We start from the raw sequence: 14,209 nt of genomic DNA on the forward strand, positions 1-14,209 counted from the left end.
AGGTTCGATTCCCCATTTCTGGTGACTCCTGCCATGATATTGCTGGAATATTGCTAAAGGTGGTGTAAAACTAAACTCATCCACTCACTCCTTGTTCGAATCCACACATGGGCACAATGTGGGAGGCCTATTTCTTGTTTCTAGAAGCAGTGTAAACCTTATTCAGTCACTCACTTACATATTAATGAAATGTTCCATGTACTTTTTCTGAAAGGAAAAAGGACTACAGAATTGCCAAATCAGGCACCCTGCAAGAAGTTTCGCGAAGTTTGTACCACTGCAATTTTTTAAAAGACTCCCTGGAAGGTTGATTGTTGGTTTAATGTTTAACGCCGCACTCAGTAATATTCTAGCTATATGGCAGCGGTCTGTAAATAATCAAGTCTTGACCAGACAATCCAGTGATCAACAGCATGAGCATCGTTCTACACAATTGGGATATGCTGACATTTGTAAACCAAGTCAGCCAGACAGACCAACCAATCCTGTCCCAAGAAGGAGAGAAAATGTACATGGTACTACTTCATATCCCTGAAAGTATATTCAACTTAGCTATGGTCTTTGTATATTTTCTTATTTCCTAATCTTAAACTGGTCATATATCTTAGCAAAGATATGGTGCTGACATACCAAGCATGATGATCCATGGGAATGTGAGATTCAAACCCACAATCTGCAGATCCTGGCACATCTTGGGGTTGCAACTCTACACAGAACGTTACCACCCCATCAAACAAACAACTTCAATATTTACAAAAGATACATTTATTTACACAAATATTACACATCAAATCTCTCATAACAAATATTGGGCCCATGTTCGTCAAACTCCTGCTTGGTGACCACCATCTTGCTGAAATCGGGATCCTTGGCCAACAAACATCCCCCTTCCCATGCATGTGATGTTGGGCTGAAACAACACAACACAGAGCACTGATAAACACAACACAGAGCACTGATAAACACAACACAGAGTTATCATAAACACAACACAGAGTGATCATACAGAGTTATCATAAACACAACACAGAGTGATCATACAGAGTTATCATAAACACAACACAGAGTGATCATACAGAATGATCATAAAAACAACACAGAGTGATCATAAACACAACACAGAGTGATCATAAACAGAGTGATCATAAACAACACAGAGTGATCATAAACACAACACAGAGTGATCATAAACACAACACAGAATGATCATACAGAGTGATCATAAACAACACAGAGTTATCATAAACACAACACAGTTATCATAAACACAACACAGAGTTATCATAAACACAACACAGAGTGATCATACAGAATGATCATAAAAACAACACAGAGTGATCATACCGAGTGATCATAAACACAACACAGAGTGATCATAAACAGAGTGATCATAAACAACACAGAGTGATCATAAACACAACACAGAGTGATCATAAACACAACACAGAGTGATCATAAACACAACACAGAATGATCATACAGAGTGATCATAAACAACACAGAGTGATCATAAACACAACACAGAGTGATCATAAACACATTGATAAACACACTAATGTGGGGGAGCTGGAAACCATCTTCACCCAATGCCAGTAGTAACTGCTCGTATTACTCTCCTACCCACAGTTCCTTGTTGTGAATATGGTGCCTCTGCTGATTTGTCAGATATTTTAGCAAACAGTCGATCACAAGTATTATCTAAACTAAGCATGCACATGACCATGAATCTAACATATTTGACTGAGTTATGCACCAGAACATGGACCAGTTTGACATGATATGCCTAACATTTTATAGGAGTCATTAGGACTGAACTCAGTCTAAGTAAACTTTGGCTCAGTATTATTCGTTACACTGCTATACTGAGTTTAACAAACCCTAGTAGAAGGTCGTGTCAGCTAACCTTTGAGCGACCTATGACCGACCGAATGGATTTAACCAATCAGAGAACAGCTACTGTTTAGGGTTTGGACTTACTTACAAAATTCCCTGGTCACTGACACTGAACTCTCAACAAACGAAAATCCGCTTAAAACACAGATAACCGACCTGCAGTATATACGCTTAGTGCTTTCTGATGACATGCTTACCATTAACAAATATTTCCGCAAGCTGACATCCTTGAATATTGACAAAAATGCTATTTTCAGCGACTGTTTACTCACTGTTGTGGCGCGCTCCATGTGCATCACTAGGAAATGATCGTACGGAAAATAGCATTTGGAATCGTTCGTGTACAAACCTTTTCAAGGTAAAAGTTTAAAAGGTATAGGCAAATGCCAACTTTCGCGATTTGGTAAGCTGTGTCCTGATTGGTCATTATAAGGTTAGCTTCTACTAGGGTTTGTTAGACTCAGTATAAGCAGTGTAACGAATAATACTGAGCCTAAGTTTACTTAGCCTGGGACTGAACTTAAGGCTTGATTCAGATATATTTTGATATGCACCAGAGCAGTTCACCTAAGTATCTGACTTGTTTAACATGATATGCGTAATATTGTGAGAATATAATCCTTACTTCTTTGGCATTGAGACTGTTACATCATAATCACCTGGGGCCAACTTCCGCACATCGCTGTACCTGAAATTACAAAGCAAATATATCTGTCCACATATTTTTCTGTGTTTCCCATCTCATCCTCCCTGAATTTTCATTCATGAAAGAATAGCTCTCAATTTTCCCTTCTACTGTTAAAGATTATAACGAGGTCTCTCTTCCATTTTTGCTATTTCTCGCTCTCTTGATGGTTGATGCTGGACGTGAGAAACAAATACAAAATATGGTAGGCCTTCTAACATATAACTCATAAATCAGGTTTGCAATTTTGATAAAATCTGTAGCCCCAGTCATGGTTCTAAACTTATCAAGTAGCCATGCTGTCTTTTATTGAGGGTTTACGCAGATATAACATTGTATTTTTAACTTCCTTTACTGCGGTTCAGTTGCATCTGGAATGAACCATTTTATACCCACATTGACTGTTGCTTGGCATGCATTGAATATGCATAAAGTTAATCACTGGATGTTCAGACATGCATTTTGGGTTGCTTTCCCCACCACCTTCAATTTTTCATTGTTCACTGTTATTATAAATTTTAACACTAAATTTTCCGTATGTCAAAAAAGCGTCCAATGTAGTTGTGCTGATGAACAAATAATTGTGGGGGTGCTGAATAAAATCTATATCCAATACAAGTAGTAATTGTACTTATTACTCCATGAGTACTTACATCCGCTTATCAAATCCTCGTAGGTGACAATTCCCTCCAGTCAAGAGGATGTTCCCCAGTAGGTGTGGTTTCATCTCTGAAATACACAAACTATGTGTCAACGACTCAACATCATACAATTATCATCTGATCGACACATTATGGGTGAAATAACAAAATGTGAATCTATTCTATGATGCGGAAAAAGAATGTTAAAGGAACCTTTAAACAATTAGGGTTTTCTTATGATCGATTTACCATTCACAGGGTTCCTACAGGAGGTGAACTTCTGACTAGTAAAGACTAAATGATTGCACCACAGTTTCTAAACAGCACACTTCCCTCCCCAACCCCTCCCTAAATAAAACTTGCAGCTCGTGTCCACAGAGTGAGTGAGTTTAGTTTTAGTTAACAATATTCCAGCTATATCACGACGGGAGACAACAGAAATGGGCTTCACACATTGTACCCATGTGGGGAATGGAACCCAGGTCCTCGGTCGTGTCCACAGAGAACACGGAAACATGATATGTGGTTTTATACCACATTACGTTACTGTGATCATGAAGAAATTGCTGGGAAACCAACATTTATTAGTTTACTATATCCATTCAACTGAGGGCAGATGTTTTATACTAACACACCAAGGACAATAAGTACAGTACATGCAGTAACAATTGGACTAAAACCAAGAAGTACATTATACCAAGGGAGGCAACTCTGCTCAGACATCATTCACTCAAGTATAGACCGTTTGGCTCAAAAGCTGCAAAAACCTCACAGAGTGGGTATGATGTTTTGATTATGATCAGCGTTTCATTGAGTTTGTTATGTTTATTAGTTTTCGAGTTAGATTGCAATTCATTGGTCTGCTTTTGAGCCAAACGGACTGTAGTTCACTGTTTAGTTAAAGCCAGATACTGCACCTTACATATGACAAAATGCTTCACAAGTATTTGATAGTTTTAATTAGTTTCAACTTAGATCACAGCAGAAAGAAGTTAAAAGTTTATTACATTTGTTTATTAACCATTCACTCTGTATAATCTTAATGAGTCTCTGTAAAACTGTGGAGATCAAATTTAAGACTTTACCTTCTTGTATTGGTTCTAGTGAGTTGATAATAGCTTCTGGGATTCCCATCTCTTGTATTCCTACATCAGATGGATGGAAAAGTAGTTCCGCTACAGCAAATCGTTCATTATTCATACGTATCAACTGAAACAGAAACATTCAAGCACCATTACAATATAGTCCAAAACTGACTGACTGACTGAGTTTGGTTTTACGCCGCTTTTAGCAATATTCCAGCAACATCACGGTGGGGGACACCAGAAATGGGCTTCACACATTGTACCCATGTGGGGATTCGAACCTGGCCTTCGAGTTGACGAGCGAACGCTTTAACCACTAGGCTACCCCACCGCCCCTATAGTCCAAAACATTTTCAAGGCCTCGTTTATCCATTGAGATCTGATTAGATGCCTGAAGTATGAAGGAAATTATACCATATTCAGCTACCCAAGCTGCAAATAAATCAACAATAAAAGACAACCACTGTGGCCTTAAAATGATTACAATTATGCGTAAATAGGTTTTAATTACGAACATTATGACTTTATATGTATATATACTTCTCATCACTTGGTTGAAGTCACTTTCAGCTTTATAACGCTGTAAAAATCTACATCAAAACTCTGTTCTATGCAATAAACAAGAAGTTGTTATAGATACAGTTGTAATCTTCGTTACTGACTCACCAAACAGTTATACAGATTTTGAGAATACTTGTACCTGTTCATTGTCCTTTGCTTTGCCTGTCGTGTCTTCTTGAGGGCGGACATAGCCACGCTTGATGTGTGTGTAGTCTGGTAACACATAATCCCGGGGCAATTGTGTTCTCCTTGCCACGCTTCCTGCAACATACAGGGGCCATGTGTACAACCAATACACCAGATCTGTTACCATGGTTACAGCCAAATCTTACCAAAGTCAGCAGAGAAATTCGCACGAATGAAGGAGGGTCCATATTTACATGCCAGGGGCATATAGCTGCTTATATTGATGGCTGCAGCATTAAACAACTACAAACAAAACAGCAAATCTATGGTGATTTTGGAAAACAACAATCCAATTTCAAATGATATTTCTTACCTGGCCACATTCATGTCGGCGTAGAAGTCAGTGGCGACATAGCAGACATCTTCCTTTACTTGGTTGATGACATACGTTTCGTCCATTACCATCAGCTGCCTACAGACCATAAGCATGTGTTAGGATATGTGCTAGACATTGCACAACAAGTGTAGAAGTGAGCACAGCTCACATATCCCCGCTTCCCACTTTGGGACATGGAAATGACTGATATTGATATATATAATGTGACAAGGATCAGCAGCTCACAAGACTTTCTCCTTGACTCTACTAAACTTTATATTCATGTTAGATAATAGTTTTGCCATGTACTGATTACAGTAATAATTTATGGAAACATTATTTTTGTGTGTTTTCCGTGGAAACCTGACATCCAACTGAACTTGACTGTCTCATGTTGCACACAATGAAGTGGATGTTGGTGAAGAATGTTACTGACTCTCATGCTGCACACATTTAAAATTTAAAATAGCAAACGGCACATCAATGGGTAATGATTAACATGTGTGTGAAGTTTGGTGAACCTAGCATGTAAACTTTAAGAGATATGCTCCGGGACAAAGTTTCAGGATGGACGGACGGACAGAATGAACGCTATATACCCCCGTTACTTCGTAGCAGGGGTATAATAAACAACAGTTCTCATACCCTTAGGCCAAACATCAGTGCATTAGCATGTAAAAGAAAGACAAAAGGAGGAATAAGGTAGAGGTTTTAAAGGTTTCTGTGAATGAGTAAGTATGGTTTTACACCACTGTTAGCAATATTCCAGCTGGGGGACACAAGAAAGGGGGACTTTGTGCATCGTACCCATATGGCAAATCGAAATGGGTCTTTGTAGTAATGAGCAACTGGCCAACCCCACTGCCCCGATGTGAATGGGGACACAGCACCAGGACTCAAGTCCTAAAATTACTTGTTTGAGGTCCCCTGCACTCTCTAGCAAGGTATGTCAAGGCAAACCCCTACATGGAAACTCAAAGAGACTGACTGCTTGTTCTACATGGAAAGGTGCAATACCATGTTTATGACAATAACAAGCATGACAGTTGGGCACTGTAAGTCAATCATAAGAATGCTGTTATCTTCCTGACATCTCTTGATAATATTACGTTTTCAACACCAACAGCAATATCATGATTATAATACACCCTTTATAACCTCATCAAGCAGTATTACTTAATGAGTGAGTGAGTGAGTTCAGTTTTACGCCACACTCAGCAATATCCCAGCTATATGGCGGTGGTCTGTAAATAATCGAGTCTGGACCAGACAATCCAGTGCCCAACAGCATGAGCATCAATCTGCTAAAAGCAGCTAAAACCAAACTCACTCACTCACTATTCCTAATAACATAGTCACATGATTTTTAACATGGATCATCAAGATATGAACAAAATCCTAAAACATAAATGCCTACCTGTAGGATATTATTTCTTTTAAATGGTTTGTTAACAATTTCCCTCCAACATTTACTCTGAAACAAAAAACAACCAAAATTGTGATGAATATATCAAGAAAATCATAATACAGTAATTATGATATGTACAAAATTAAATGTACCAGTCGACAACAGACAATGATTACTTTATTAAGAAAGATATATCCAAGTCTTACATGAGACATCAACATTATCTACAACACCATATTGTACTGTGTTGTCAACAAGGTCTCATATATGACCCTATCATAACATCAGCTCAAAATACCCCCTCTGTTGTTTTATTTGAATGTATTCCCCAATTCTTCAGTGGAGGTGGTTTTCCACTTGTGCACAATACTTAAAATATTTACTGTTTCTTATTATATCATATTATATTACACATGTTAATATGGACAAATCCAAGTATTGCAATGCTGATAATACCGTAACAATATACTGTAAAAGCATGTAACCATGGTTACCAGAAGGTGGCCCTAGTGTCAAACTGCCAGTAACTGCAATATGAATAAATACTTCATTGCTTACCTCCTGATGGCTTCTTTGATTTTCTTGCCCTTAAAGTAGGGCACAATGTGTGTGTAGGAGTAGCCGGTGTCAACTACCAATGTACAAAGATTCTTCTCCGACTCCTCCTTGTGACTCTTGTACTGACTCAGACATGACGCTGTGAATAGGAACAACAGCTGTACAAAAGGTTCAACAACATAGTAGTGGTGGTCCGATTAATTGACATAATCGAAGATTGGTCGCAGTGACTAAACGACCAAGCAATCGAACATGTTTTCTCATAATCGAACGCAACCAATCTTGAACACTTGTTTGCATCAACAATATTTTCACAAGGTTGCTTTTGTCTGTGTCATTAAATTTATATTTCATAAGCACAACAAGCTCGTTCCAAATCATGAATGAATTTATCTTAAAGAATCCAGGAAATCTGTGTTCCTAACATACTAATAATCCTTTAAATATGCAAAATTTGCAAATGGATTTTGTTTAATTTGCAAAAAATACCAAATTACAACATGTTTTTTCTTTATTTTTTACAAAGACAACAGGAACATTTGATAAATGACGCTAACCAATTATTTTCTATGATTGATCGGTTGTAATGGACCAATCATCAATTATGAGATTTTAACCAATTCCCAACACTACAACATAGACTACAAAGTATGTCTTCTTGTATGCTGTAAACAGAAATAGTCTACAATGAGACAGACCAAAGATGTTTATGTAGTTGGTAAAACCCATGAGTAAGTGAGTGAGTTTGGTTTTATTATGCTTTTAGCAATATTCCAGCAATATCATGACGGGGACACCAGAAATGGGCTTCCTGAATCGAACCCGGGTCTTCGGCGTGACGAGCGAATGCATTTAACAACATTGCTACCAGTGTTCACCTTTAACCTGGAAAAGCTGCAGGCTCTAGGCACCTAGAACCCTAAAAAGGTGTGGGTCCTGATCAGAATGTGTAGGCCCTGTATTTTAATATGGAAATAATACTCTTAGTTATTGGGGATGAAAAAGCTGTTGGCCATAAGGACCTCCATAAGAAAACAAAAGCTGTGGGTCCGAGTGGTCTTCAGTAGGCTTCGGGCCTAAGGACCGACGTTAATTTCGAACACTGAAGGCTACCCCACTGCCCCCCATGAGCGAGGGTATGGTGCATCAAGGATGATCAAGATGAATGGAAAGTGCAGCCCCAAAGGCAGTTACGAGCAGAATATCAACAGCTAAGGGACACAACTCTGCAGAGCCAGTTGGGACACTACACAAAATGATAACACTGGGAATGTCATGTATTGCATGTTCAATCCCATCTACAAATTTACAAACATTATGTTCACCAGTAACACATCTACAGTAATATATATGTTTTTAACCATTGCATCTGTAAAGGGCATTGAACTGGTATTCTTCAAAGAAGACTTCATTCATTGCTTCTTGAGCTGAGGCAAAGTTGAAACATGGCTCCGTGACAATGGCTGTGCATTCATTTGAATTAACCTGCAAAACAATTAATGAGAACGACAATGTTTAACAAATCCCCAAATCATATATTAGTCACTATATGTCCTAATTTATTAAATTATTTAGGCCAGACCAATTTTATTTCTTGTTTTACGGATCCGCATGTCGTATTTTTTCAAGAATAAGAACAAATTAAATTAATTAATTTTCCCCGCTCAAAAAATAAAATCCTAATGTTTTTATTGACCAAAATTGTACACTTACAAGAAATTTTTTTAGATTGTTTTTTGCCCCATATATACTTCATAAATTGCCAATAGTAAAATACTTAAACTTTAAGTATTTAGAAGGAATATTACTTTGACTGGTGATTTTATTTTCACTTTTCCCCTCCTGCCTTTAGGTGTTTTGAGGACAAAAATCTGTAAAACGGGAAATAAAATTGGTCTGGCCTTATGGCAACTTGCAATAAAAAGTCAATAAATATACAATATAAAAAGATAAAGATGCCACCAGCAAAAAACAAACAGTTTTGATCAATTGATACTGCCTAAGTATAAGTCGCATGTGCTAAAACTTTCGAAAATTGTTATATTCTACAGCATTACCATGGTTACTCATGAGATCCAGGTAAAACATACATCTATGGGGTGCGGGCCGTGTCCCCAATAGAAAACTAATTTAGCTTTACATTTCATATAAATAGTTTATTGAACTGTATGAGAGTCTTAGATTGGCTCCCTTTCAGTGGCATTGACTGAATGTGAATCAAAGTATCCCAAAGTGTTTCCTCCAAATATGGTAATGATATATAGAATGTTCCAGCAAAAGTTGATAAATGAAAATGTCCTAGTGCTATTTGTGTACAGCAAAAACACTGGAGTTGGAGTTGTCTCCCTTGTGATTTAAAAGAGAATGTCAGGATATCTGATTCCAATGTACCTGGAAGACATCTTTTCCTAATATGTAGTCCCAAACTTGCCTCTCGATGTCCCAATTGGTCAGGAAGCCCTGGAGGAGGAATCAAGTGCAAGTAACAACTCTCAGAGGGAATATGATCTCTACAGACTTGTTTTACAGCAACAACAGTGAGGTAGCCTTGTGTCGAAAGTGTTGGCTCGTCACACTTGCTACATTATAGTTATACCCTCATCAGGCTGGTTTATTAATAATCTAGGTTGGAGGCCGTGGTGCACAAAGCGTTTGACCTGTTGTAACGCTATAGTTTATCATAGTTTATCAAAATTCTGGTGAAGGAACGTATTTAGCACACTTATAGTCCGTTTGGATTCAAATGAGAACGACAAATGATTAAATAACTCGAAATTGGGAAAAGTGCAGAAAACATAAGTAAGACACATGGTCCTGAAACCTCTGTACCCAACAGGATCTGAATTCAGAAATCTGACGTTTTGTTATTGCTCACGAAAAAAGTTGTTTAGTAAGAAACCATCATGTAGTATTGTGCTATTTTCACGCTTCACACTGGGGGATGACAAATGGCTGATGGAACAGTGCCTGACTAGCTGGGGTCATCTCACCTGGCTGTGCTGAGTTGCACATGAACGTGTGCGTGTGTGTTATCTGACCAACTCTCGGTTCCATACTGGGAACAAGGCTCGGCTTCGCCTCACCTTATTCCCGGTATCGCACCTCCAGAAGAACTTTTCCCTTGGCAGATCAGGGTTGAAAACCCAATGCCTCTACCTCAATGTTTTTATTGAAAACATCTTCAATAAATAAATACAAAACCATTCACTTTTTTATTTTATTATAATATCTGCACATTGCAGTTAATAATATTACAACTAGAATAAGAATGTTATCACAGCGAACTACTTGCTTGGCAGTTATTATTTCACCCATAACCATGCTTGACATGGGTATGTTAATATAGCAACCACTGAATTTCTGAGACCTGTGATGTAATTTGATTGAACTCATTTCAGGTTGGATGTCATGTCAACATGAGCAGTAGAAGGTGAAAAAAGTAAGACATGGCAAAAAGTACAAAGAAATGTCCTCACCTTCTGAAATGGCAGCATGTAGTACAACCCTGACAGGTCTTTGCATTCATCTATCTGATCACCAATAAAAATTCTTGTCCTCACATTTTTTGCTTTAGTTACACAATTTGGAATTATCCTGAAATGAAAATGAAGTAAGTAAATTGAGTGACCACTCATATTTGATCACTACACATTAATACATTATGACAGAACTCCAAAATTTAAATGCACAAACTCAAAAATGAGGTAGGGGTGGGGTGATGAAAATGAACATCTACACCACCACCACCCCATCAGCACACACACACACACATCCCCCAGCCATAAATTATGAACGGTCCCTCAGTACGAGTCCCGCAAAAAGGTTTGGATACAAATCTCAGTAGTGATTAGCACTGATTACTGGCTGCGTTCAGTTCCCAAAGAAATCTGTCATACATCGTCATCAAGACAGACTTTAAATAGCCTTGTACATGTGCTATCCTGGAATTTAACCGTGATCGTTGAACACAATATAAGCTATCTAACATTTCTCCCAGACTATGCTCTCACTCTATACATTAAATATGTCCTTACCTCGGTTCTTTGTCGGTAGCATAGCCAACTTTTGCAGTTCCCGCGCCGTTGTCCAACACCAGCACAGCCATTTTGGGAAAATATTCCTGCTTGTGGTTGTCGTAAACAAATAGAAATAAGTTGAAAACGCGTATCTAAACCCTGCGAAACAAACAAAATAACATAATCTATATTGTGAAAGGTAAGGCTTCAATATGTGTGTTTTGCATGAAACAAATTCTGTTGCCATTCTTAACGACAAATAAACACACGTGTGTGTTCTATTTTTAGAAAATGTGACGTCACGTCCTAGCTGCAGGTTGTTGCCAAGCTGGTGTGTACAAAGTGCCCGCACATGTGTAAGTAGAGTAGCACGGCTTACTCTATTGAATGATTGACATAATGGGACTACCGCAAGTTTGACAAGTCTTGTAACTGTTTAAAATGAACAAAGTGGAGAAGATGCGCAACTCATTTCCAAAGATTGGAGTGCTTGAGGGCCAAGGGGGTCGGGAGATGGGAGGGGCTGTGACTTGGAGGGGGCACGGGGGTGTTCACCCCACCCCAAGCAGTGTTGAGTTTGACAGACAGCTGGATAAGGTAGCGATATGGCTTGAACACTGGGACCACGATGAGGTAAGAAATATGCAACATATATATAAGTACATGTATGGATATTTATTGTGTATTTTGATGAACATTTTTTTTCTCTTATAACTTCAAAAAATATTTTTGTTGTTGCTGACTATATGCCAGAATATAAACATGTCAATATGGTTTAAAATTTACTAACTGTATTCTATTTGGAATTGTTTTATTTTTATAGTGCATTTATAAAATTTTAACAGCCTAGTTTATTCATATATATCTGTATATGTACTTGAAGCAACAGTGAAATATACTTTGAGAATAATTATAAAAGTGAAACATACTTTTGGAATCAATTGCATTGAATTTGTTCATACAAATGTATATATCTTTTTTATTATTAATATTTACATATATGACACATGTCTTATATATTTTATAGGCAAAAAGAAAAGTGTTACGATTTTGTTTTCAAACAGTATATTATATTTTGGAAAAGATATTTGGGTTTGACGTTTAAGCCCAGAATTAATTAATTGAAAAAAACAAAAACGTTAGATAATGATTCTTTGTATTCAAACTCAGTAAATAAATTTAGTTTACATTGCCTTCAGTAACTTTTAGATATCAGTTGGTGACAAGGATTCACCAGTCTTATTTCATACAAACAAGTTGTCACACCTCCACCTTTACCATAGTTTAGGATACTGTGTACAATTCAACAGGTATTGTAACAGATACAGTCAAAAATAGGTGCTAATGATGCTAACTATGAAGTCAAATAATGATATATTGTAACCTAAATTGTTGAATTGCCAACACAGTGTATGATATCTGCACATGTATTTTCAAAAGTGTTTTCCACTAATGGCCATATTTACTGCCATTCTTCTACTATCTATTTTCACCACTAAAATTACATTGCATGAATACAGCTATTTTCCTGTTATCCACATATAATCTTAACGTATAAGTCGAGAAGCTAGACGGTCTGCAATTTAAACCCAACCCATAATGTACACCACGAAGTGCCAGGTTATTGGCTTATTGATGCATGTAAAAGGTCCTGATTTCTATATGGCTTTCTGAGATACTGAAACCAGGACCCTTACACAATAGAACTGTCAAATCACAAATAGATTATCAAAAGCTATTTGCTCACATCATAAATATCTGATTTGACAAGTTAATCCCTCTAGTCTAGTTGTTTTCAACTAAAGTATGCAATGTGTTTGTGTCACAACTTCACCACATCATGGATAAATGGTAATTAAACTGTGCTTGCTTAGAGACATCTCGATCATGAAATACTGTTATAGAATTTGTTTTGCAATAGGAAATATTGCTTTTAAAACAGGGTAATGAAATGGTCTGGTGTATTGTGCTTATGGAAATTGATTTATCTTTGATGTGTGTGTCTGGTCCTGAATGTGTATAGCATGGAGAAGAAGAATGTGTCTTTAGTGGGAGGGAGATATATGTATTTATATGTTGTGAGGAATATAATCTGGTTTATGGTTGTATATAAACTGCCTTCTGTTTATGAAATAAGTTTTACCAAATCACAAGTGATGATAAATAGAAGGTATGGATACCCTTTTTAATACATATTTATGTGTCAAAGTTGTGTACCTAATAGTTCATGTTATTTTCACACAGAATACTGTATTACTGATGTCATGCTGTCATGGGGAATACTGTATTACTGATGTCATGTTGTTGTGGGGAATACTGTATTACTGATGTAATGCTGTTGTGGGGAATACTGTATTACTGATGTCATGGGGAATACTGTATTACTGATGTCATGTTGTCATGGAGAATACTGTATTACTGATGTCATGGTGTTGTGGGGAATACTGTATTACTGATGTCATGCTGTTGTGGGGAATACTGTATTACTGATGTCATGGGGAATACTGTATTACTGATGTCATGCTGTTGTGGGGAATACTGTATTACTGATGTCATGTTGTCATGGGGAATACTGTATTACTGATGTCATGGGGAATACTGTATTACTGATGTCATGCTGTTGTGGGGAATACTGTATTACTGATGTCATGCTGTTGTGGGGAATACTGTATTACTGATGTCATGTTGTCATGGGGAATACTGTATTACTGATGTCATGGGGAATACTGTATTACTGATGTCATGTCATGGGGAATACTGTATTACTGATGTCATGGGGAATACTGTGTTACTGATGTCATGTTGTCATGGGGAATACTGTATTACTGATGTCATGGGGAATACTGTATTACTGATGTCA

At 37.4% G+C, this 14,209-nt stretch overlaps 2 protein-coding genes across 2 annotated transcripts in view; one reads left to right on the forward strand and one right to left on the reverse strand.

The window, feature by feature from the left end:
- Positions 1–749: 749 nt before the first annotated feature.
- Positions 750–11,495, reverse strand: LOC124282714 (actin-related protein 6-like). The gene is given in 13 exon segments (XM_046718734.1): positions 750–910; positions 2,519–2,581; positions 3,232–3,307; positions 4,305–4,428; positions 5,005–5,097; positions 5,099–5,126; positions 5,365–5,463; positions 6,785–6,841; positions 7,334–7,472; positions 8,695–8,818; positions 9,725–9,793; positions 10,810–10,927; positions 11,368–11,495. Coding segments are annotated over 13 exon segments (1,191 nt in total). The 5' UTR covers positions 11,439–11,495; the 3' UTR covers positions 750–780.
- A 295-nt stretch (positions 11,496–11,790) lies between these two features.
- LOC124282706 (F-box/WD repeat-containing protein 7-like) overlaps positions 11,791–14,209 on the forward strand; it is a 33,552-nt gene continuing 31,133 nt past the window's right edge. The window contains 1 exon segment of the mRNA XM_046718726.1: positions 11,791–11,982. Coding sequence (XP_046574682.1) covers positions 11,791–11,982 — 192 coding nt within the window.

The sequence above is a fragment of the Haliotis rubra genome, unplaced genomic scaffold, assembly GCF_003918875.1.
Source record: "Haliotis rubra isolate DU_JTF1 unplaced genomic scaffold, ASM391887v1 Scf301, whole genome shotgun sequence".
NCBI lineage: Eukaryota > Metazoa > Mollusca > Gastropoda > Lepetellida > Haliotidae > Haliotis > Haliotis rubra.